The sequence below is a fragment of the Trachurus japonicus genome, chromosome 17 (genome assembly GCF_045865225.1).
Source record: "Trachurus japonicus isolate A0001 chromosome 17, Traja_1.0".
In the NCBI taxonomy this organism is placed as follows: domain Eukaryota; kingdom Metazoa; phylum Chordata; class Actinopteri; order Carangiformes; family Carangidae; genus Trachurus; species Trachurus japonicus.
The window spans coordinates 16,951,694-16,977,770 of NC_140923.1; the positions used below are offsets into that span (position 1 = coordinate 16,951,694).

Consider the following 26,077-nt stretch of genomic DNA (forward strand, 5'->3'; position numbering starts at 1 on the left):
TGTTTCATGCTATAGGTATTCTCATTATTACAACCTGTTTGGGGCGTCATTTATTTCTAAAATAAATTTAAAAAAAACAGCATAATAATGAGAAGAGGAAATGCCATAAACCTCTTACCTTAAAGGTGTACAGAAAAGAAAATTGAATTTGAGCCCACTCTGGGTCATAAAATTAGTGTAATAACTCATCTATCAGACGATGTAGGCCAAACTTTGTGCAAAATTCTATTTTTGAGTAAATCCGTGATGAAAGTGTGTATTTTAGTGTAGTTTTTTTTTTTCGTATTGGATAATGCAGGCGCACGGATTATACGTCAGCCTGTACACGATTCACTAGCCACTGATATTGGATCCGTAATCCGTCATTCAAACGTCTGAGACACGCACACACACACGGAGCTCGGGCTCGCCCCAAACTTTGAATATCCCGCCCGCTCGATAACGACCAATCAAATTCATTTTCCTTACTCGGGTAAACTCGTGTTGCAGCTCGTGACAACTCGGCGCGACAAACGGGACAAACGGCCATTTCTGTACACCTTTAAACATGTGCTCAGCCACAGCCCTGTGGTTCGTCATATGTGCTTTTCAGCAAGTATATAATTCATGTGTTGTGCAATAACTTGCACAGGAAGACAGCTTCACTTTATCTCAGAGATAGATATCAGGAAATTTTGATCCCAACTACAGTATAAGGTCATCTGACCACATTTGGTTTAAAGTTAAAACACTAACCCTAAAAAAAAAAGTGAAAACACTTGAACTGGATTACAGCTAAATTTTATTTGAATACAACAGCAGAATCAAAGCATTAATAGTTTCTAAGGAAACAGCAACAATATTAATAAATTAAATGCGGTAGGTACAAACTAATTTCATGTAAACAAACTAAGCATTTAGACCAAGTGAATGTTTATTTGGAGTGCAGCTCCAATATTACAGCAGAGTTTTGTACCGCAGTGGTCCTAGTGCCCTGGCCATTGGTTGTTGGTTGGTTATTCCTCGTCTGCTCTTTCTCACAGAATAAAAGGTGCAACAGATGTTTTCTCAGCTTTTGTGAGAGCATGTAGAGCAGAGGATTCATACAGCAGTGAGAAAAAGCAAGTATTCGGCAGATATGATAGGCGATGGTCAGGCGTTCGGTTGCATCACAGGCTTCAGGTTGATACAAACGTATGAGGAAAAGCAAAATATTGTAGGGTCCCCAGCAGATGAAGAAGGCTGCAACAATACACAACACCACCACTACAGTCCTGTTCCTTTTCTTGTTCTTAGACTGCAGAACTGTCTTGAGAATGGCCGAATAGCAGAAAATAATAATTAGCAATGGGAGGAGGAAAAGCAGTGACACTTGGAGATAATGCCCCACATCGGCATCAGTGGCAGTGGAGAGATGCTCACACGTGGTTCGATTATTCCAGTTGGTTTCTGCCTCTACATTGACAGCATCACTCAGAGATGCACCAATGCTGATGATCCAGGCTGCTGCACAGGCTGCCAGTGCACACCTCTGCCTCTTCACACAGTTGTTTGGCCAGTTGTGCAGCACCACCATGATGAAACGATCCACAGTCATGGCAGTGAGCAGAATGATACTGCTGTACAAACCAACAAAGTACGCAGCAATCATGAATTTGCACCAAAAGTCCCCAAAAATCCAGTGATGCAGGAAGTATGTAGCCCAGAATGGAAGTGTGAGGGTGAAGATCAGATCAGAGACGGCCAGGTTCAGGACGAACAGATTTGTGACATTTTTCAGGCTCTCGTATGCAGCAAGAACACAAACAAGGAGACTGTTGCCTGCCACACTCAAGACAAAGACCAAAATGGTAAGGCCACCGGTGATGGTTGAAAAGTCAAATATCTCATCACAAAGAAACACCGGACCATCAATGTCAACCAACTCTGTGTAGCTCGGTGTGGAGTTATCGGCCATTGTAGATTTTCTAGGAAAGATGAGCACAAAACTAAAATTAGCAAAATGTAAGTTGTGTGGTCTCATGAAAGTAATACCTTGTTGAATATTTCAAATATGGAGAATAGTCAGGAGTTGAATATAAAGAGCAATTTACAGAGAGAACCAAGCAACTTACCCGGAGCGTTGAGTGGCACAGTGTCTTGTGGCAAACTGTGAAGGAAACGCTGTAATATCAGCAGACTGACACATTCCTCTTTTTGTTTCACATTTAGTCACAAATTCTGCTTTGGTATTTCATTCTGAGGAAGAATATTCTCTGAATTCATGCACAGTGCAACATCTTGGGTGTCATTCTTTATTTCACAACAATGAAAACAGTAGTGAGAATTACTCAATTTTCCAAACCATTTAAACCGTGTGATTTTTTTTTATCTTATTGCAAAGTGTTTGCATATGTTGTTGACAACTATATGTAAAAAAGAAAATAATGATAAGCAAAAATAATCACATGTAACTGCAGAAAATGAGGTTAAAAAATTAAAGTTGATTACATTGATCCAAATGTTTGATATTATGAACATACTGTAGAATATAAAATGCATTCATCAAAGTGAATCATATACAGTGTACATACTCTTCTATACCATATACAATCAGTTAATCAGCATGTATCTTAAATCACAAGTACAGATACAGCGGCTTGTTGCTCCTTATCAACAGCACATTTCAATTGGAAAGTAAAAGATCTTGTGTAGCGACAAGGGAGAAATTAATGATGAAACTCTGTACACTGTGTAGTATATCACAACTGTCAAATAAAAGCTTTACTTCTCGATCTTGTTATTCACACAGCACTCTGTTAGCTACACATATATTCTGACATTACTAAATAGTATTGGCAGTGCTGAGGCAAATTCTGCTTAACGCGGCAGCAAAAGCTGTTACTCTATGTACATCAACGAATTTGGTGGAGGAAGCCATGTGAGGAAGTCTAGACTGTGGTCATCAAGGGATCTACATGGTCAGCATAGTCATGTAGGTTGTTGCATGTATGTGTCATGCTCAGTGGGTATTAAAGGTTAGTATGTACGGTTTAAAAAAAATAACCCTTGCCTCACCCTAACACCACCACCACCAACCTGGACTAGTGACACGAGGCAGGTTGGGTTCATTCATGGGTTCATGCAGTTGACGCCAAATTCGGACCCTACCATCTGCCAGTCTCAGCAGACGTCAAGAAGAATATGTGTGGTTTCCTTCCTTCCTCTTTCCACCCTCTATAATCTGTACAGACTGAAATTTTGAATTGATAAACAAGATCCTGCTACAGCACAAGCCTTTAGGTTGACACTGAGAACTGCGTCGACTACATCGAGAGATCCTCCCCACTTGTTACTGATGTGATTGTCATCCGGCTCTGTCTGCTGCGAATGCTGTTTCTGTTCTTGCCCAGGCTCTTAAGCAATTTCTTCAGGTGGTTTTTGAACTTGACGCCAACAAACACATAGAAGACAGGGTTGAGGCAGCAGTGGGAAAAGGCAAAAATTCGGCTAATGTAGAAAGCATATCCCAGTTCTTTGTGCAGCTGACAACGTGCAATCAAAACCTCTGAGGGGACGGTTTCCTGCTGCCCGATAAACACGGACTGACCAAATATCACAATATTGTAAGGTGCCCATCCCACAAAGAAAACAACCATGAGAGTAAAAATGAGTTTTAAAGTTTTGTGCCTTCTTCTTTGGGCAGTTGGACGCAGCAACCTGCACATGATCTGAGAGTAGCAGAAGATGAAAACCACTGAACTGATGACAAAGAGGCTGTTTTGCAAGTAGATTCCCAATAAACTCCCCAAAGAGCTCTCATACACACAGTAATTGTCTTCAAAGACTTTTCTGAAGGCCAAGTCTGGACTGGCGAACAAGATGCTTGCTGACCAAATGATCACAGAAGCCAGGGCGCCGTAGCAGCCTGTGGTGGACATAATGTCAGACAGGGGTTTCATGACAGCTATGTAACGATGAATGGTCATCAGGATGAGGAGGATGCCGCTGCTGTAGAAGCTAATGGAAAAGACAAAGTTGACTATTTTGCATGCAACTTCCCCTAAATTCCATCCGTACATGTGGTGGTAGGCCCAGAAGGGCAGGCCTGCAGTGAAGAGGAGGTCCGATAGAGCCAGGTTCAGGATGAAAGCATTGGTGAGGGATTTGAGATTCTCATACTTGGCCAACATCACAATGACCAGGGTGTTGCCAATCAGACTGAAGACCACCACAATGGAGAAGAAAACTGGGTTGAAGGTTTCTCCAAACTGCGTGACCCTTGTACTGTCACAACCTTCATCTAGATAGTCATCGTCATAATCGACTGTGGTATTGTTAACAGTTGCCATTTTCCTTCAAAAAAAACAGAAGAAAACGTTTGTTATACACTGTAATTGTTGAAATGTTAGAGGCATAAATGTTTTTAACCACATGGAGGTTTGCATTTGAATTTCGTTTATACCTTGGTATGAATGACAATAAAGGAATTCAATTCAATTCAAAGATTAAATGTCTCAGTAGCAGATCAGATAATTAGGTTATAAAAGCTGGTTTTTGTAGCCATCGTAATCATATCAGTAGTAGGTGACATTGGATCTTGAGCCTATGGTTGTGGGTTGACTGACTCTTTATCACACATTTGAGCACCTGTGTAAAATTGGTTTTAAATGCATTACTAATGAAGTTTTTTTATTTAAATATATCTGACAATTAGCTGACAGCCTAGTGATGTTGTCACTAAGTTTGACTGATCATAATTGTCTTGCTTGATCTATCAGAAAAAGTCACAATGATATTTATATATTTATATTCTTTCCTTGTTAATAGTCTTAAAATATACCCAGTTCAGTTTTAATTTGAACATTTTTGACAAGCAAATGATAATATGAATACAGCTTTTCGTATACTGTATATTATGCATTGTTCTAAAAAGGGCCTGCAGCATTGGCCTCAGGGCCCTGCGGTGAGGTGAAATAACACAGACTTGACTTAACTTGAAGTTGTCTGTTCGCATAGAAGACACAATTATCTGCAGTGCACAAAGTTGTTTTTAGGGCCTAATACTATTACTGTTTCTATCTACTATATTGTCCATAACTAAAATCAACTATCTGATTGGCTACCTTCCTATTGGACTGACCGGGCCAAAATCAACAAAAATGTCTGTTTGCTCAGATGCTAATTTATAGTTGAAAAGCAATTGCCAAAACAGATTCGCCAAATGTCATTGGATAACTTAAGTAGAAACCATTGAATTCACGCAATAAGTCTACAACAATGAGATATCAGAAAATGTACTGTACCTCCACCCAGGTTGTGCACACACCAGCGTCCCTAATGCAAGTATCAGTGAAGACTAGTTGGACCAGGAATTGTTCCTCAAGTATTAACCACAAAGGTGAACAGAAAATATGCTACACCTATAAGTTCCCTTTTACCGTATGCTGTATGCTCGTTGCACCTTTGGTGGGAATGTCAGACATTTAAGAATTACAATAACAAACATATTTTCAGGTGACATACACAACAAACAGTCTAGGTGAACTTTGTCACTATAAGTAAACTAAAAAAATGTATTTTGTGGCCAAAAGTCAGGTTATAAATTGAACATATCTAAGACACAAGTAAAGATATTAGGCTGAAATATAAAGTGAGGTTGGAAGCAAACTCAATAAAAGACTTTGGAATGTTAATTAGTCAGAAACTTGATAAAATATACAAAATAAACTACACAATATTAAATGATAAGATATATGAAGACATTAAAAAGGGTCCACTGGGGTTAGACTTTAGTTCAAGGATTGAGGCAGTGAAAAGGAACGTGCTGCCAAGGTTGTGGACCTTTTATTTATTTTTTTCATCTTTACCTGTCAGAATCCCAGATTCATAGTTTTTAATGTTGAACAAACAGTTATCAAGGTTTATCTGGGCTGGAGCAAGACCAAGGGTAAGATTTTAAACACTTAAAATAGACCACGGAGGCCTTGCAGTACCAAATCTAAGGGAGTACCATTATGCTGTCCAGATGAGATACTTCTGTTCTCCGGAGCACCAAGCTACTGTAGGTGGAAGCACATTGAACTAAATTTGGTTAATTCTCAACCTCAAACCAGGTTAAGAACACACAGACCATAAGGGAAAAAAATATTATCTTGGAGGATGCATTTAAAAATCGGTACGAGAGAAAATATAAACTAGAAGGAGACAGTAAACTTCTAATTTGGCCTTCTCAAACATCTCAGTTTAGTCCCGGAGAAACTGACATCACATTTGCAAGGTGGAGAGAAAAGGGGATTACAGTGATGTGTACAGGGGAAAACTTTCAAAACTTTTGAAAAACTCAAAAGAGAATTTGATTTAGATAATGGTGACCTGTTTAGATACTTAGGCTACAGCTAAGACATTTCTATGAGACAGAAATTAGTTTCTGCAGAAGAAAAAAAAAGTGATTGAAGTACTAATGCATATTGTACACCTCTGAAGATTGTTTCTGGATAACGGTCTCTAAAAACAAAAATGGAAGGAAATCTGTGAAATCGAAATGGGAGCTAGAACTGAACATTAAACTTTCAGAGAGCTTTCTATGTGTATGTGGGCAGATGAGTGTTTTTTGGTCATGTGTAAATTTGCAGGGGTTCTGGGACAGAGTGGTTCAGATTCAGATTTGTTCCTACAGGATACCCAGGGACACCCGGACTACCTGGGTTTGACTCCAGAGGAGTAGCCTATTCCAGAAAGGAGGTTCAACTCTGAGCCTAGAACCCTGAACTTTACTCTGTGAAGTGAAACTCTGAGTTTTCACTTCCAGAACAGCAGATCTGTCGACTCTCAGTCAGTAGCCTCTCAGTAGCCTAGTTAAAAGCCATCATCAATGGAGCTCAGATACTGTGATTCACCATGGCAACAGGGGATAAAACAGGAAGCAGACAGTTTCTGGAAAAAAAAACCCCTCTATCTATTTATGATCTTGGCATGTAAAAAGGCCATGACAAGAAACTGGCTGAAAAGTGAAAGATGAAAAGACTGACGTAGGCTACTATCTCAGAATGAAAGCAGGGACCTTGGACCAATGGTGGCATACATGGATTGTGTACGAAAAAAGATGGATCAGACGCTCAGCAGACCTAATGGACAGTAATAAAAGCTGCAATGAGAGTGGTGTGCCCTACTTCCATTAATATTTTTTTATTATTTTATTTTATTTTTATATTTTACTTTATTTGTCATCTTCCCAAGTTGCCATTGTGCAGTGGATTTTGTTTATGGAGAAAAAAAAAGCAAAATAAATAGGCCTAGGCCTATAGGCTAAAAAGTTTCAAAAAAAAGAAAAGTATTTTGCTGTCTGTTCATGAAGTATCAAAAATGTTTTATGAGTTTACCTCGATTACTATTTTTATGTATCCTGTAAATAGCTTAAAAATGTAACAATTTTATTGTCATTAAAAGGATTAAAGTTTTTTTTAATTGGTTGTTTAACATCTTTGCTGAGCTTATCAGACTTTATAGATTTTGTTTTTTTTAAAGAAGTATATTAAATTACTTTTTAATTAAATTATTATACTACTTTATGGTGTAAATAGAGCAGAGCATACAGCTCAGATTTCTGTTTATTTACTTTATTTACCGTTGACATCTCAACCAAACTTAGTCGCTGATGCTGCTTCCCTATTGGTCCGTTAGACCTGTCAATCATTCTCAGTGCCCGCCCCCCGCCGGTAGCAAGTTTCTGCTGTATCACCTACAAACTGGACACTGGACAATTTTTTACACATCAAGTACGTTTATTATTTCAATCTTTATTTATTATCGAGCTGTTTCACCTTATTTCCAACCAAACCGCGAAGGCGTGTGACAGAAATGTGTGTGAAATAAGAGCAGGAAACGAGGAGCAGAGAGAGAGAGAGAGAGAGAAGCAGGTGCATGTCATGTAGCAGCCCCCGCAGAGGTTTGGACAAATCCGTGTTTACGTCGCGGTTTGTTGCATTTTGTAGCGTTTTGAAAAGTGGTGCGAGTCCACTTTTCTGGTTTTTAGGCCACTGATGAGGGGAGATAACGGGAGATAATAAATGTTATGTGTGTGTGTGCGTGGCAGCTGAGACAGAGACTGTTTCTCCAAACAGTGATAACGCGTCCACCTGTCGTATGTGATGTAAAAATGCTGGACCTCCTTCTGTAGACACATTTTTTTTTTGTGGCTAACTTGGCTAATTAATGTGGTTTCTCCAGTGTGTCATCCTCACATATCCACGCAGCCTGTCAGTGTCCATGTCATAGTTTCCCGGCCCAGCTTTAAATAGACAGGACTCTGTGTTGTTGTTGTTTTTTATGAAAGAGACTTAGATATTTACAGGATGGAGGAGGAGGAGGGGGGGGGGGGGGGGCAATTTAGGGCAGGACTATTTTTATGTCCACCTCCCACTGGTAGCAGCTTTGGCATGTTTTCACAGTCACATGTCTGTCATTTAGGTTTTTTTGGGGTATATTTTAGACAAATTCAGATATGTGAGGAACAGCGTTGGTGACATATTTTTTCTGTTTTAATCCCACAGGCAAGTTTCTGACATTTTCCCCACAATGGCCTCCTGCTCATCGGTTGGTGATAATCAACTGCAGAGGATAATCAGAGATTTGCATGGTGATTAAGGCCGCTGCACAAACAATAAACAATGTGTCTTGTACAGTATACATTAGTATCCATCCACTGTCGCTCTACTGTATGTGAGCAATGCATCATCTTTTTGTCTACATAGAAGAACCAAGATGGATAAACATAGAAATGTACCACACATATTGACATATTTTTGACAGGAAATGTCTTTGTGACTTATAAGGATCTATGATTGATAAATATTGCAAAATTAAGTGTATGAACTGTTTTTTTTCTGTGTGTATGTGGTAATGATGCTGTAACTGTTTTGTCTAGACGCTGTGTTGGAGTTGAGTAAAGAACACAGGGAGTGCGGTGAACCCGTAACTGATGACAGTGCCAACCTGCACAAGTTCTTCTATAAACTAGAATACCTGCTACAGGTATGGTGCTTAAATCTACCAGGATTAACATTAACATGTTTTATTATTATTGATTAATCTGCCACATATTTTATAACAATTCTATAGTCTTGTTATTACTTTGACATTCAAATGATGACCATCTAAGTCAAAGAGAAATGTTTATTATTTAAGAGGCTGAAGCCAGCAAGGTTTTGTGCATTTATTTCAGATGTAATTTTATCTCCAGTTTATGAAATTACTGGTAATTGGATATAGATATAGATGTATTTAATTTCTTTGGATGCTTCAGTGGGAATTTCATACTGGAGTTTGGAGAGTCAAAGAGCATGACGTAAATGAAGTAAAGGAAAAACAAAAGATGCAATACATTTTCTCTTCATATTCATTCTCTTCAACTTTTTTTCAAATGTTTTCTTTTTTGTCTAGTGAAATACGAGTTATAGCCTACATTTTCATCTCTCAGGAAGTATATGAATTATATCATGATGGATATTCGTGTCGGACAGATGTTGCTGTAACATGGTGGTGTGTGTTTCTTAGTTTGACCAGAAAGAGAAGACAACGTTTCTTGGCCAGAGGAAAGACTACTGGGATTACTTCTGCGACTGCCTGATTAAGATCAAGGGAGCTAACGATGGCATCCGTTTTGTTAAGTCCATCCCTGAGGTAATCCTCCTGTGCCGCACACACGCTGACACACTCAGCCCTGCCGTGACATGCAACACATGCGCACACACTACAGATACACGGTGACTGTGCAACCATGTAGGTAATCCTCTGGTCAGTCGGGTACAGTACGACTCAGTGCCGCTAATTCACTGGCTGCCTCACACCTGTGCCACCTGCGCTGTTTCTTCTTCACCTTCTGTCCTGGGAATTCACAGTGGTGAGTTTCACACTGGGATAACTGTAGTTCAGTGGGTTTTAATATTTACTGTGTTGAATTCTGTGTGTGACATTTAGGTGTCTCTGTGCTTTAAAACGAAGGCAGTAGAATCAGGGTTTAGAGATGAGACATGTTTTCATTTCATATCTAAAAGTGCTACAGTTATTTTCATTGTCAGAATTTGATAAGAATCGGTAAAATGTATGTGAACATGGTGAGAAATAACATCAAACATCCATCTGCAAAAATGCTTTTTTGTACAATAAACCTGAAGAGAGGTTGTTTATTATCATTCACGATAAAGAAAAGCAAATCCTCTCCGCTGGAACCAGAAAACTTTTTTTTGCTTAAAAAAAGTCTTAACATTGACTTTTAAAAAAAATGTATTTTATATTTTTTATTAAATTTTCTACTCATTCTTCTGTCAATCAACTAAACATTTAATTGACCTTTCAGCTTTTCTAATGCATATGAAAAGACAATGAATATATTTGATTTAATTTATGCTGCCATTGTGTGTGCGTACATACTGTATTCATGAGGACGTATATAGACCACAGTGGCACATTATAATATATTTTAAAGCTGTAAATGATTAGCATTTCCTTTTCTGCCAATCATTTTCAATTGGTTCAGAGTCCAAGTTGTCCAACAGTCCAAAACAATAGTTTACTACTATAAATGATGTGAAAATATTTTCACACTTGAGAAGCTGAAACAAGCAAACTTTTCACTCTTTTGTTTTTGGGTCAACCAATCTTTTTGCCCTTCTCTGTGAAAGTGCCGATTCTCTGGTGGGTATCCATCCAGCGGTCCTTTCAAAATGGAAATCTGAGGTGTCAAGGCTAAAGTGACTTTTCTTGGGTACCTGCCAGCTCATTGTGTTTCTATAGATTTGTTTATATTATGTCTTAGAACAGTAGTAGTATTATGCTGATGTATATTTTCAGGGTTTGTTTTGTTTGCTTTGGTTGGTTGATGAATCGATTATCGCGGTTGTCAGTTGGTTGTATTTTTCAGATATTAAGCAAATTTTTTAATTAGTTTTGATCCATTCTTTAGGGTTTTCTAGCGTGAGAGAGCTAATTGATGAGTAAGTCCTGCTTTAAACCATATTTCTTGTTTTTTGGTCATGGAGGCTTCTTCACAGGCAAACGGTCTGTAGTCTCCTCAGGGAGTTACATGTGTCAGTAGGATTTTCTCCAAAGGTAACACGATTCGGTCCATAAAAGCTGACTGCCGGTCCGTTGCTGGAAAACTCTCACTTAAAATATTACTTTTACTCTTGGTTTGCTCTTCTTGTTTCTTGTTGTTCAGTCACAGACGTAAAGGGAGTCTCCAGCTGGTGTCCTTATGGTAGGTCTGTGAGTCTGTTGTCTTACCTAAATCCCTCCATCTGCCAATGTGTTCGAGAGAGTCTGTGCTAGACCGCGTCTACGCAACGTTGACCTTTAAATGTAGAGATCCTGAAATGTTCTCTGCTGAGACTCATGTTAACAAAACACAGTTTCACATCGGGGTGCTTTGGCACTAGACCTGAAATTTGTCGATTAATCGATAGGCTGATTGACAGGAAAGTAAACAGAAACTATTCTGATGTGGTTTGAGTCATTTTTCAAACAGAAAAAAAAACATAATTCGCTGGTTTCAGCTTCTCTTTTATATCATTGTTGTTTTGTAAGTGTTTTGAAGAAAAGTCAAGTCATCTTGGTTCCTTGTGGACAGGTTTTGCTCTTTTCTGACATTTCCCGCCTCATTTAACATCTCTTAACAACTGAAACTTTACATTCACACAGAACTGAGGAGGTAGGAACCATTTTAAATGGTGTGAGCTGCCACACTGGTACAGTAGTTATAAAAGTTAAATGCTGTAATGCTCTGGTCAAACATGTGAATGGACATTAAATGTGTGTTTTTGTGTCTCCTCAGTTGAAGACCTCACTGGGGAAAGGAAGGGCATTCATCCGCTATTCCCTCGTTCACCAGCGTCTTGCAGACACTCTTCAGCAGTGTCTTATAAACCAGAAGGTCACCAGGTCAGAGCAGACACACACTTACACATGCATATTTACTACGTGTCTCCATGTTGAAGGTGGCCTGATGTGTCGTGTTTGTACAACACTGTCTAGCACGATGGCATCGTTTCACAGGAAGTGTGATTCTCCCTTCCTGATTTGTGTCTTATTTCTGTTTATACATGGAAAAAAAACAGAGAAAAAAAAACTGGCTCATAGCTAAACCATGGAGACCCACAGATGGCTCCCACTTCCTGTTTTTCAACAAACCAAATGTTAGTTTTGTTTTTACTTTTTTTGACATTTATGTTGCGAGATGCGTCTTGGAGACGGCTTTCATCATTTACGTTTAACATTTCATGAGAGTGTGTTGGGTAAAATGGGAGAGAAGGTGTGAGGAAGTTTAAAGGCATTCTGTAATATTTTGTGTGTCTGTGCATGCATGCGTAAGTGAGTGTGTGTGCGTGTGAGCTCTGGTCGACTAAGATAACACCTACTGAACAGGCTATCCAGCCACACACCATCCACAGAAACCACCTCATAAATATAAATGTTATATTAAGATAAAGAAGTTTGGCATTTTGGTAAAAGTACTTATTTTATTGTTAGATAAATATGATCCTGATTAAATGTGATGCATCTACTGTATCCTGACATAAAGGCTGGAAACAGAGGGAAACAGCTAGATCGGCTCTGTCCAACAGGAACATAATTTGCCTACTAGCACCTCGTCAATCAGCTTTTCAGCATTTGCAGCTCACTGATCAAACTTTTGTACATGATTTAGATTTAGTTTGTCTCTTGACAAAACTGTGCATTTTAGTGAAAACACAATCATTTGTTTTTGTTTTTAATTTACAAAACAAAAGACATTTTACTGCAGTTTTTATGTCGCTTTCGTCATCTATTTTATTAATTTTTTGTTGTCTAAACAGTTTTTGGCTGCAACAACTATTGTGTTTGTTGTTCACAGTTACCATAGAGATGCTCTTGTGTGGTGCAGCTTCTGAACAAAAGATATTTTTGGGCAGTGGAGGAAACTGTTTTGCTGATGTGTCTGATTCTGTGATGTTCAATGTGACTTTGATCGGCCGCACTAAGCATCTTGTCATAGCTCTCATTTAGTCTTGCTTAACATAAAATAAACAGCACAATATAATAATTGCTTAACAGATTGTAATAACATTGCTTTGTGTCCGATGAGACCTTTATGGTTTGTTCTTTGTGTTCTTCCCATGTAGTGACTGGTATTATGCGCGGAGTCCATTCCTCAAGTCTCACCTCACCGCTGACATAATCAACCATCTTTATGAGCTCAACCAGATCCAATTTGACGTTGCGGCAAGAGGTTATGACCTCGATGCAGACTGGCCAGCCTTTGCAAGGTAACGGATAGCTACAGTTGTTGTTGTTTACACCTCTACAATGCATTTATTTCTAATGACACTCATAAATAAATGACAGGTTACAGATCCCCCAGGGGTCAATAAGAATTAGCTAATTGATCTGAGGAAGACCTAAAATAATTTGAACTAACACACCAGCTCAGTGCATCTAATGTAAAATTAAAGTGCAAAATTAGGTATTTCAAAACGTGAGGAAACACTTAATTATCTGATCACTCAACACATTCACAGCTTTTTTCTTTTCTTTTTTCTTTGCCTCGTATGTGTGTAAATGTGTGTGTAAGAGGATGTGGGTTCTGATAGTGTGGGTGGTGACAGCATGTGATCGTTGATCGCTGTTCCTCACGTCAACACCTTTGCCAGAACTTTTCACTTCCTTGTCATCAATTTACAGACACTCTGCAGGCGATTGCCATCATTTTTTATTTTTTTTATTTTTACATTTTATTATAAAAGCATGCTTTGTGCCGTTTTACACAATCACATTATCGTGTTTATCATTTAAATATAATGCAGTGTGTGTATGGTGTAATGCAGTGACACAACGACACCACCACAACACATTCTGTGGTATGAAAGGGGTTGATTTGGTAACTCATACACATAAATAAGGTCTTTCACAAATGCAGAATTGCTTTTAATGGCTACTTTGTTGGGTTACATTGGGGTGTATGGTCTCTATCAACACTGTACTGAACACCTTTGTATTTTTCGTACTTTCTTTCCAGCAAGTTCCTAAGAGCAAATATTTGCTGTGCTTGTCATTTCCGTCAAAGGAGCTTGAAATTATTTGAAGCAATACTCAAACAAACACAGGTGCTTTGGTTTTTCACATAAATTGTGCCTGGCTAAACAATTTCATCGCTGTGCCAGTGAAGAGATATTTAACATGTATTGTATGACAGCATAAGGGCCTGGCTTCGTTATAAATAGTGTCACAGTATAATTGCAGTAGTTTACCAACGGACAAAACTTACATTACTCATTCTAACAGTTACGTTACACGTTGCCACTTTATTTTGGTTTTGTTTTCCCTGTTATTTGGGTTTCCTTTTCTTTTCCTCGGAAGAAAATAGAGAAGTACTTGTGACATTGTTGCAAATGCTTGAGAAGGTTTGTGGAATTGCTAGTGTACGTAGTACTGTATGTTGGTGGTTTTAAAAGGTAAAATGATGGTTTGTCTTTGATGGAAGTGAAATTCATTTCAAGTAACTGTAAAAGTTTCCTCTCTGACAAGTACGTTTTGTCAATACAGCTGAATATCCACAAATGTGAAATAAGGTTTTTCTGTCCCATCTTAAATTAGAGGCAGTTTTTTAATGCCATTTCTATTGCATCAGATCATATATATAAAATACATTTGGGTAAATATAAAGATAGATAGATAGATAGATAGATAGATACAGTAGATAGATAGATAGATAGATAGATAGATAGATATATAGATAGATAGATAGATAGATAGATAGATAGATAGATAGATAGATAGATAGATAGATAGATAGATAGATAGATAGATAGATAGATAGATAGAAATTTGTCTTTGAGCTTAAGATTTAAGCTCCTTTTTAAGACTGTTGATGATTTTTTCAGTAGTTTGAATTTAACTCCAATCTTTACTTTGTTTATGACATTTGGTATTTGATTATGTTTAAAGGCGAACAATAGGCATCGGCTCATCAGCTTTCCTGTGGAAGGCTCCTAGTCGCTGCTCCAGCATCAACAGTCTGGTCAGCAGCTACTCACAATCACAGGTACAGCACATTCACATTTACAGATCGATGTAAAGGTTTTTTTTGAATCATCTAACCAGAGCTCTCTCTCTTTCAAATGGGCCAGGTGCAGGGGGAGTTTCTTCCCATCCCCGACCTGAGTCACAGTCTCCTCGGTGAACTGGGAGAACTGGGGGAACCCACTCCTTGCAGCATCGCGGAGAATCTCCGCATTGAGCTCGACCAGTCCGAGCTCAGGCAGCAGGAGCTTCTGGTTCAGGTTCAGGAGTTGGGCAAAGAGGCTGCTGAGCTGAAAGGGGTAGTTAAAGACCTTCAAGGGGAGCTAGAAGCTCAGAAGACTTCTGGTCAATCGGTGTCAACAGAAGCAGGTCATCAGGGGCGAGCAAATCACCTCCATAGCTGCCGGGAAGCTAGAAGCAGTGAATTTCAAGACAGACTCGCAGCTGCTGAGAACAAAAATATGGAGCTTCTCTCAAAGTTGGATGAAGCTCTTAAAGAAAAAGGTCAACAAGCGGCGAGCTACTGCGACTCAGCCTGGAAAATTCAGGAGCTCCTGGATAAACTTAAGACAGCAGAGGAGGAGAAGCTGGAGGCAAAGAGAGAGGCGGAGGACAGGGCCAGGCACTCTGAGCGCCTGTCACAGGAACTCAAACTCAGGGAAGAGGAGTTGCAAAACAGTGAGGTGAAGCTGGCTCAGGTAAAAGCTGGAGCCCACGACGAACAGGAGGAGGCGTTCAAACGGCTGGAGGAGCTCCAAGGGGTCGTCGGCCGAATTCAGGGGGCGCTGAGTTTGAAAGAGAAGGAGACTGGGAACCTGAGAGCCCAGCTTCAGGATCTCCAAGCATCACTGGAGTGCAGAGAAAGACAGGCCGAGGAACTGAGGAAAAGACTGCAGGAGGAGAGGGAGGAGGTAGAGCAGAGATGCAGCACGAGTAGCAGCCAGAACGAGGAAGTCGAGAGCCTGATCCTGGATTTAAGAAAAGCTCTTAAAACCAGAGAGAAAGAGCTAGCCGTTAGCTCGCAGAGAATAAAACACTTAGAGGAGCAAGTGGATAAGCTAAATGTTGAGAAAGAAAGTCTGAGCTCTAAACTTACAGACAATGAAGTCACCTCCTCTAGTCGAGCCGAGAACGTCGAGGACTACAAAACTCAATGCAGCAGCCTCATAGAAATCAACACTAAGCTGCTTCAAACAGTGAAGAGGAGCGAGGAGACCATGGCAGAGCTGAAAGACAGCAGGACAGCCTTGTTGGATCAGCTGGCGTCTTTGAGGGCCTCCGAGAAGCATTTGAAAGGAAGAGTAGATGCTGCAAATTTGAGCGTGGAGGCGCGGGAGAAGAAGCTGCTTGACGAGAACCTGCGTTTGGAGGAGACTGTTCAGAAGGCACTCGTCCAGAAGGAGCTATCAGATGTTCAGCTGAAGAAGCTAGAGCCTGAGAACAAGGAGCTTCTGGAGGTGCAGTCACTGTTGAAGAAACAGTTGGCGAGAACGCAACAGGAGTTGGACTCCCTCACCACCAAAGCCGCAAAGTTGGACCAGAACCTCGCAGTGTCCCAAAGAAGCCAAGCAGAGTTACTCGAAAAGCTCCAGGAGACCGAGGCGAAGCTCAGAGACCAGACCGTCAAATGTGGCCTCCTGCAGGCGCGGGCGGAGGAACTGGAGAACAGGACCGGCGAGCTGCACGACGAGAAGGGAGCCGCGGAGAGCAACGAAAAAATGCAGAAGCTTCACGACGAGCATCAGGGCTCCTCGATGGAAACCAAAGAGGCGCCGTTCAGGCTGGTGATCGCCGAGGCTCAGCTGGAGCTCAACCTGAGGGAGGTGCACCGGCTGAGAGAGGAGGTGGTGGAGCTCAGGGCGCAGCTTCTAGCGGGCACCGAGGAGAGGATGAAGGTTCAGGCCCTGCAGGAGGTGACGGAGGCCTCCAGGGATGACCTCCGCGTTTTAGCGGAGCAGCTCAAGGCCCAGGTGGAGGAGCTGAACCGCCGGCACGTGGACGAGATCCTCCGCTCGCGGGAGAGAGAGGAGGCCCTCGTCCGAGAGCGAGACGGCGAGGCCCAGGCCCGCGCGGGTCTGGCCGCCGAGGTGACGGCCTCCGGAGAGGAGCTGAATAAACTGAAGCTGCGATACGAAGCCCTGTGCCTGGAGAACAGCGAGACCAGGGAGGCGCTGCACAGAGCCAACACGGAAACGGCCGAGCTCGGCGTCCACGTCTGCATGCTGAACGCGGAGAAGGACGAGGCCCGTCTGCGCTGGGAGGGCCTGTCCACGAAGCTGCAGGAGCTGGAGGACGAGGCGTCGCACGAAGCCGAGAGGCTGAGCAGCTGCATCGAGGAGCTGCGCCAGGAGAACCAGCTCCTCCTCGACCAGCTCCACGGCGAGGAGGAGGGGCTGGCGGCGTCCAAGCAGGAGCTGCAGCGGCTGAGCAAGGCCCAGCAGGAGACCAACCAGGAGGAGATCCAGGCGCTGCGCTCCCAGCTGAGCAGCCAAGCCGCAGACTACGACAGCCAGCTCCAGGTCAGACACAAACAGCTGAATGTTGTATGCTTCATTGTGTTCACTCGTACTTGTACTTGTTGATTTCTTGCATTGTTTTAAAAATAGACTAGATGAATTCTGATCAAATAAGGACTTTTTTAATATATAATTATAAAGCAAGGTTATGGCTTTTGCAGACTTGCATTTTTTTTATTGTTTTGTTTGTTTGTTTTGAGATAATGTGGGAGATTATTTTTTTTAATTATTTTGTTATATACTGATATTATGTATGGATTATTTAAGTTTTTAACAGTATATTTGTGTTTTGTTATTTTGTATGTTTTCATTTTGAGTCTGATTTAGAGGATTTATATCCTCTATCAGATGTAGTTTCATTGAATTTCATTAAATTACACAGTAATTTCCTAATCAACTTTTTACATCATAACGGATGCAAGACAGAGGCTGCAGACAGGGACATTCAGCATTATCAGGAAACCACAGAAGCTGCTTAAGCAAATCCTGAATTTGTAGCATTTCTGCAAAGACATCGTTATGACTAATTTTTTAATACTTTTGTCCAGAGTGTGAACCAGGATTTACAGGAAGTGAAACTTCAACTGACGGCCGAGCAAGAGAAAGTGGTTAATCTGGAAAGGAAACTCAATGATTTTAAGGTGAGAGGAAACCTGCAGTACTAGTCAAAAAGTTTGGTAACACAGTGTATCATCTACATCCGATCTACAACGTTGAAGGTTCTTTGGTCTCATGAGACCAAAACCGAGCGTTTTGGACAGTTGATTTGTTTGCTAGCAAGGGCGTACATGTTTATCTTAATGCATATCTGTTTTTCTGGGATTGATAAATGGAAATGCAAATTGCGGTTACATTGTGTATTTGGGCAACTGATCTAACTAATCATAACGTTATGGTCACAAGCATAATTCACAAAGAACCAGAAATAATGTCTTGCTTTGCTGTGCTGATTGCAGGCTGAGAATCAGAGATATTGCCAACAGATTGAGGAGAAAAACATCCAGATGGCCAAGTCTGAAAATCTCATCCAGCAGAAAGAAGACGAGATAATCCATCTGAAAGGGAATTTATCAAGGTGAGATACTGTATTCATAATCACACATTCTGGACCAAATTATAGCTCCATGAAAAAAAAAATGTTTCTAATCTTGTGTATTTAGATCAGAACGTTTTGTTTTTTTATTCATGACGCCTTTCTTCTAAATGCTATGTTTAAAATCCAGGCCTAAAAATAAAAAACAGCAGCATGGAGGAAATCCAAGTCACCTGAGAAGCCTGAGCATACTGTGTTATGACTGAGCCTTCGTTTATGTCTGCAGGTCTGAGGAGGGACTGGCAGTGGCTCAGCGGGCCTGCCAGGAGATGAATGAAAACCTACGGAGAGTCACACAGGACAAAAAGAGCTTTGATCTTAAGGCGGCTGCTGAACTCGATGACCTCTACCGCACCAAAATCAATTTGGAGGAAAGACTTGTGGAGCTCATCAGGTATTAACACACTTCATCTAACCTCAAATACAGTGCCTAGATCTGTTGCCTATACAAATATGCTTGATTCTGGTCTTTGTAGGGAGAAAGACGCACTGTGGCAGAGGACAGATGCCCTGGAGTTTGAGCAGAAACTGCGGGATGAGGAGACGGAGAGAGACGTCAACTACTGCCTGGGCTGTCACAGTCAGTTCAGCTGGTGGATCCGCAAGTACAGCTGCAGGTCCGATGGTCCTTCGTAGTGCACAGTTCTGCACAGCTCTTTGAAAATGAATGTCTTATTTTTTCTTGATTGCTAAAGCACATTTTCTGCAACACTACTGCAAAACATTCAATGCAATCACCACATTAGTCTATACTGTGTGACACAACATACAATATTTGCTGCAAACGACTTCTGGAAAACATTTAACCAATTTATAAGAAGACGTAAATATATACACTAACTCCTGCACTGGTTCCACCCAAAAAAATTCCCCTTTGTGACTGCATAAGTCAAAACAGTGAACTGGAAAGGCGCCACTTACAGTATTGTAAGTTTAGTGAACTTTATTTCCGCATTTCACTTCTCATTTATACTCACTAACTGTAACTTTAACCCAGATCAAACATCATCCATTGCCAACTGAATAGTATCCACAGAGACGTCCATCAATTCTCCATAGTCAGGAACTGTGGCGTCCATGTAAAACTCATTCTCACAGCATGTAGTGTGACCAGAGTCTGAGATTTTGCAGAAACTTTAAAGATGCATTACCTGCACTGTCATTACTCAGAGGTCCAACTATTGAAAAGCTTTTAAATGTGTTTTTTAGCATTTGTTATTGTTATTGCAGGGAATCAGCTTTAAGACCTCTTGAATATCTTTTTACACGTTGAAATTTTATATCTGTGTTAAAAGACAACAAGGTCTTTGTAGGAGCTGATTTAAGACATGCTCCAAGTACTAATTAATCCTCTCGACACTATAATACATTTCAAAATAATGAGCCATTTTTCTGAGTCTATCCATCTCCATCACGTTGTATCTGCTGTTTTCTTAGACTGTGTGGGCGTCCCTTCTGCTACTACTGCTGCAGCAACACAGTGAGCACCCAACAGGGGGGCAACAGAGAGCGCTGCTGCAGGGACTGTTACGAGCAGCACAGTGCAGTAGTGGAGCGCCACCCACAGGAGGAAATGACTAACAGCGCCCTGGGGACACCTTTCAGTCGTTTGCTACAGGCTGGCAGAGCTGTGACCGGCGGCCCAGGTAACAGCACACACAAACAATAACACCTGAACACACACAATCTGTCTAACAATGAGGTTTTTGTGCATTTGATCCAGAACTAGTCGGTTGATAATTGAGTGTAGAGTGGCAGTGTGAGTGCAATGAAATGCAATAATAAACATCAAGTTGTTATTGATTTTCTAGGAGGAGATGATGACAAACAGGACGATGGTGTGTTTGACATCATCACAGAGGAGGAAGTGAGCGGGGTCAGTGACTCCCTGTCTTTTGCCACTGCCTGCTCTCCCTCACATGGACAGCAGGGGGCAGTGCAGCTGTAAGTATATCTCACATGCAGGCGGCACCGACAAGGGAATTGAGACTGTAGCACATGTGATGTCACTGATAGAGATCATACAGTTAACCACAACATGAGAGATTAATCCAGCAGTTATATCAGATACATGAAAAGATCTGATTGAACACAGGCCTCCTCCACATTCAAAACAATCCAAAAGTCTGGTGTAATTCTGCAGAAATCATGGATGGAAAACCTACATTTTGCAGCAGTGAGAAGAATAAGACTTTAAAAACTTGAATTCCTTTTCAGCTCCAATAGTTTTCTGTGTACATTGTACACTCAAAGGAATTTAGTGCTCACACATACATATACAAACAAATATAAAAACATTTTCACAAAAACAGCCTTTTCAGACAACAACAATAACAAAGTTTTGCACTCTTAAAACACAACAGCAACAATAAAATCACAATGTTAAGACACAACAATACATCCATGGGTACAGTAGGTAGTGATCAGAAAGTATTTAAATGTGGAGGTCCAACTGATATACAGAAAATGTATGAATACACCAATATGTATGAAGATATATGTGCATAATATACATAATAATAATAATATATACTGTATGTGTGTGTATATTTATTCATGAATCTTTGTCGCATTTCGTAGGAACAGCAGTACCAGCGCAGGAGATCTGACATCAGAGGAAACTGACGACCTCAGTGCTGCGGTGCAAGATGCAGAGATTTGTCTGTTGAAGTCTGGAGAACTCACGTAAGTTCATCACGTCAAGTGAAGATTACACCGTTGAGGCAGAACTGTTCTGTTTACGCATGGACGCAGTCACAAGGTCACACAGTATACTTTCAGAGGAAGTTTCTTAATAATTTCCAGGAGAAAACATAAAGCTGAGTCCAAACTGAGAAGTGAAACATGAAACTCATCTGTGTGTTACATGGACAGCTTCCCTAAATGTTGCTTGGTTTGTGCTTTTGGGCCCCGGTTCCTGCATGTACCAGGAGAGTGTCGCTGAGCAAAGCACTAAATCCAATAACAAATGAACGTTATGAATTTGTTTTGGAGAGTACAGCTGCATATGTGGAAAAAGTTGTATTAAGGCACTAGAGTGAGCTGCAATGAGTGAAGGATCTACTCTTCTCAGTCTTTTCTTTGTTTTGCAGCAGTAGTATCATCCTTGTTATTATGAATACCAAAAACATGTCATGACACATAAGATGATTTTTTTTCAATCCTTTTTCTGAGTTTTAATGTTTGTTTTGTTTTATTTTGGTTGCTTAGATCTCTTTATAATCCCTTGAGTGAGTGTTTTTTAATCTCACCAGCATAATCCGTTTTTATTCCTGTTAAATTTTGTGTCTTCTTTATTATTCAAGCAAATTTACTAAAATAAACTCACTAGAATTAAAGCTGCAATCAAGAGATGTAAATATTTTCTTAGACTCATCTGATCGGCAGATTTACTATCCTCTCAGTAGTAAAACTGAGTTGCTGTCTTCCATTATTGTGAACTTGTCTTTTTCACTTGTGCTGCAGTCTTTCTGTCCACTTCACGATCGATGACATCTCAGCGTTTGGGGACAGCTCCCGAGAGCTCTTCATCAAGTCCAGCTGTTACAGCACCATCCCCATCACCATGAGCAGTCCTGGTCCCACCGTCTCCTGGACTTTCACCTCTGAACCCAAGAGCATCTCCTTCAGCGTGCTCTACAGGGAGAGTGCAGAGACACCACTGGAACAGGCCAAGGTGAGATACTGGGATATGAACGTTGATACGCAATACCTCCTTTTAATGGACTCTGATTGGTGGTTTCAGTTTTGGATCTGGTTCTAAGTTAGTAAAATAGGCTAGATGCAGTTTTACAGCATTGCCCAAAGCAACAAACCTACACAGAATAATAGGTGAATACAGTGGAGCATTGAGCAGCCAGAGAGCAGATATTTCCCTCAGAAGCTGGTAGAGACCAAGAACTGGGCTTAAAAAACAGTAAAAGGACACAGATGTGGCTGTTTTCTTTGAAAGCTGGTGACATGTCTGTGTTTATCACAAGATTTGGCTGCTATAATCATTATAAAGTGTGGAAACACTTCACTTAAGTCAATAATATAATTTCTAAATACAGTGTGTATGTGAGGATTGAAGGATTTAGGCTGTTTTGCTTAATATTTATCAACCATTCATTGTGTTAAAAGAGGAACTTGTGGATCAGCCTACTGCTGGTGTTGTGTCTTGCGGGACCTAGAGCAGTGCAACAGTGATTGCATCCTCAGGTAATATTTTCTGCACCATGTATGCAGAAGAAATTGATTTATTTATTTTCCTTGATGTTTGCTGAATGATGTCACAGAATTAATATTATTTCCTCTGCAGCTGCAACTGCACAGATTGAGGATGTGTTTTTTTCCCCCTCACATCAAAAGCAAAAATGAGTCAGGGCAGAGTTAATGAATGTCACAGAGCAGTGACACATTATGTGGTGTAATCTGCACAGCCCTTTCAGCTCATCACACTCTCTGTGGTTTAGGTTTGATACAGAGTAAAATAAAAAGAAACAGTTTTTTAACTTAAAGATGTGTTTATTCCCCACCAAACAGACTACCTGAAGAGATCCCTTAAAGAGTTCAGAACTGGATACGAATTCAATAACATGATATTGACCTCCATCTCTACCTCCTCTTTTCATTCTCTCACCTTTTCAGAGCTGACCTAATGGATGCAGAAATAATCCTCTGCCATAACTATAAATGTCAACCAGGATTTCTGTCCTTTGCTCTCTGCAGGTTTTGATCCCACTGACTCGCTGTAACTCTCACAAAGAGACTATCCAGGGGGAACTGAAAGTCAGGAACCCAGGAGAATACACACTAGTCTTTGACAACTCCTTCTCCAGGTCAGTTGTCCAGTTCTGCGATTCAGTAACTGCTTATATTGCATGTTAGGTCTTTGCATAATTGTTAACACTGTTTATTCTTCATAATAAACCACTGTTTTTTCATGCACATTAAAACCAGACAGGGAGGAGCTAAGTCAAACATAAAGCATCAGGTTTCTCCTGTTCTTCCTGTTCATCAGGTTCATCTCAAAGAAAGTGCTGTATCACCTGAGTCTTGATAAGGCTGTGGTCTACGACGGGACCGACCTCCTCTGAGCACGGCGGGAGTGACTGTAAGCAGGTGTTAAAACTGACGTTTGGAGCAGTCGTTCAGCGTGTTAATGCTCTCGCACAGGATTTGAAGGCGACTACTGCAGAGTCTACTGACGTTCATCAGCCTCCCCGAAAGGTTCTGGCATTTTAAAAACGTCTTTCTTTCAAGTTGCCTCTTGCTCATGAAGAATCGTACGTCAGATGAATTCTGATCATGGGTGAAAGCTGAACAAAGGCTGAAATCAATGTAATGTAAAACAGTCATACACCGGTGAATGTGAGCATGCACTACCTTTTATAAACGCTTGACACTGTAGGTCAACTGTAGCATTAAGGGTGTTGGACATCACTCCATGAATAGAGGTTTGTTGCATATCTGAATGTGAAGAACTTGTGCAGATGTAGGTTGCGTGGCAACTTTTAACTTCATCCTTATAGAAGTAAATCTGCAGATTGTTTCAACCTGAGGTCAATTTTTTTGATAAATGGAGACTACTGTAGTTAAGATGGGAATAATATGCTCTCTGTCTGCACACTGACAAATGTCCTATAGGAGTGGGAGAAATGATTTAAGTGCTCTATCAAGGCATGTGTCAGTTAATGTTGTGATATCAGTATTAATCAGGATTTAACACATTTCCTGAAAAATCAATAGAAACTGTTCATGGATTTAAAAATCAAACAAACAGATGTGTGTTTTGGACTTATCTTGAGAATTACAGTAAACATGGGTCAAATCAAGATACATTTGTCACATTGATTACAGTAAAGTTGAGGAGTTTGTTGTTGTCTATATCAACAACCTGAGATCCAGCTCATGCAAAGATTTTATTGAGTAATGGTTGTATAAAATTTCTTAAACTAGTTCAAGTATAAAAACATCTATTTAATTTTGAACTGAATTAGTTGAACTTTCTTAAATGTACCATTAACAAACCATCTAGTGAAGCTGACTCTTTCAATGGGTGTTCATGGTATTTATCGGTTGTGAAATGTGGTCCTCACACTCTGTGTTAATAAGGTGCACTGTAATGTGTTTTTCAAGTTCATACTCATTTCACATATCTTCATGATTGTTGCCTTCTTCGCAGTGTGAGGTTTCAAGACGTGTGTTTTTTTGTGTGTTGCAATCATGATGGATCATAACTGGAAGGAGCAGGACTTCTGCGAAAAGCTGCAGTACCAACACATCTTTCCAGTTTTAATCGTCTTCACTAAACAGGCTTTAATTCAGTGAAGGAGAAGAATGTGGTTTCTATGCATGTAAACACTAAGAATGTGCACGTGCCCCCATCTTGATCCTTGAAGGGTCCAAAGAGGGAGGACACATCAAAACACAAATTTCAGTGCTTTAAATTATTAGTTTTTACGTTGAGCTGATGATGAATCATCACTAATGTTTAGACAAATGGTGACAATTCTGCATTCAGTTTATCAATGATATGGTCATTTCATGAGATATACTGTATATGATGCCTTTAGATGAAAACATGTTTTGGAGTAAACCAACAAACAAAAATACATCTCATGAATAGAGTGCTTTTCTAGACGATAAAGAAATGTTGTTTTTTTTTTCAGGACGGTTGTTCACTGTTGTTGCTGCGTAAAGTTCTGGATGGGTTTTGAGGTCTTGCAGTGTGTCAAACAGAAAGGGTTTGAATCTCAGCGTATAGCCTTTAAATAATACAAATCCAAAAAACAGTTTTATACTTGAAGTTGTCCAATATGGACTCATTTGAAGAGTTCAATGTTGAAATTACATTTTTCAATCAATACTCCTCCTCTGAGTGTCATAGTTATAGTGTCCTTTTGATTTTACTGACTTAAGTATACTAAAACTCCTATTATTATTATTATTATTATTATTATTTAACAGAATTTCCAAAGTGTCTTTGTCCAACATCTTAAAACCATTTTCTAACTTATATTTTGAACATAACAGACATGAGAAAGAAATTTATTTCTATTTAAAAATTCACTTTTTATACATATCTAAGAAGAGTGATACATTGCCAAATATATTGGAGAAACATATTTGTCTATTTTATTGTTCTCAAATGGGAGTTTCTGTTAAAGACATTGCAACATGACTGCGGTATAATGCACTTTTGAAAGGGCTTTTTTGTCAGTCTGCATCCCATGAGCCTTTGTGCCAGTTAATGAATGGTTTTTTCTTTTCCTTTGTATCTAGTAAGTGTGTTTGTGTAGACATTTAGAGCTGGATTCGCCAGAGATAAGCTGAAACTCTCTGACTTAAACTGTAAATGATTGTTGACAATGTTTTATTGAAATGTCATTTACATACTAAAGGTTTATAATAGAATGGATTTAAGAATATGGACAAATAAATAAGGATTGTGTGATAAACTTCTTGTGAGTGC

The 26,077-nt window shown here is 40.1% G+C and overlaps 3 protein-coding genes across 4 annotated transcripts; 1 reads left to right on the forward strand and 2 right to left on the reverse strand.

The window, feature by feature from the left end:
* Nucleotides 1-801: 801 nt before the first annotated feature.
* Nucleotides 802-2,198, reverse strand: LOC146970418 (chemokine XC receptor 1-like). The gene is made up of 2 exons (XM_085804873.1): nucleotides 2,094-2,198; nucleotides 802-1,946 (listed from the first exon to the last, which is right to left on the reverse strand). The coding sequence occupies exons 1-2, from the start codon at nucleotides 2,165-2,167 to the stop codon at nucleotides 914-916; spliced, it is 1,107 nt and encodes a 368-aa protein (XP_085660999.1). The 5' UTR covers nucleotides 2,168-2,198; the 3' UTR covers nucleotides 802-913.
* An 866-nt stretch (nucleotides 2,199-3,064) lies between these two features.
* LOC146970419 (chemokine XC receptor 1-like) lies at nucleotides 3,065-4,310 on the reverse strand. Its single transcript, XM_085805918.1, has one exon. It carries the CDS (start codon nucleotides 4,308-4,310, stop codon nucleotides 3,285-3,287), a length of 1,026 nt encoding a protein of 341 aa, XP_085662044.1. The 3' UTR covers nucleotides 3,065-3,284.
* A 3,343-nt stretch (nucleotides 4,311-7,653) lies between these two features.
* fyco1b (FYVE and coiled-coil domain autophagy adaptor 1b) lies at nucleotides 7,654-26,063 on the forward strand. Of its 2 annotated transcripts, none has more exons than XM_085803899.1 (18): nucleotides 7,654-7,736; nucleotides 8,511-8,596; nucleotides 8,885-8,991; nucleotides 9,514-9,639; nucleotides 11,789-11,895; nucleotides 13,116-13,259; nucleotides 14,938-15,034; nucleotides 15,120-17,531; nucleotides 18,077-18,169; nucleotides 18,485-18,603; nucleotides 18,848-19,015; nucleotides 19,098-19,238; nucleotides 20,059-20,267; nucleotides 20,433-20,565; nucleotides 21,202-21,306; nucleotides 22,087-22,297; nucleotides 23,332-23,441; nucleotides 23,624-26,063. In XM_085803899.1, the coding sequence occupies exons 2-18, from the start codon at nucleotides 8,536-8,538 to the stop codon at nucleotides 23,697-23,699; spliced, it is 4,419 nt and encodes a 1,472-aa protein (XP_085660025.1). In that variant the 5' UTR covers nucleotides 7,654-7,736; nucleotides 8,511-8,535; the 3' UTR covers nucleotides 23,700-26,063. The 2 variants fall into 2 exon arrangements, with proteins under 2 accessions (XP_085660025.1, XP_085660026.1); XM_085803900.1 differs by having other exon boundaries at nucleotides 20,436-20,565.
* The last annotated feature ends 14 nt before the right edge of the window (nucleotides 26,064-26,077 follow it).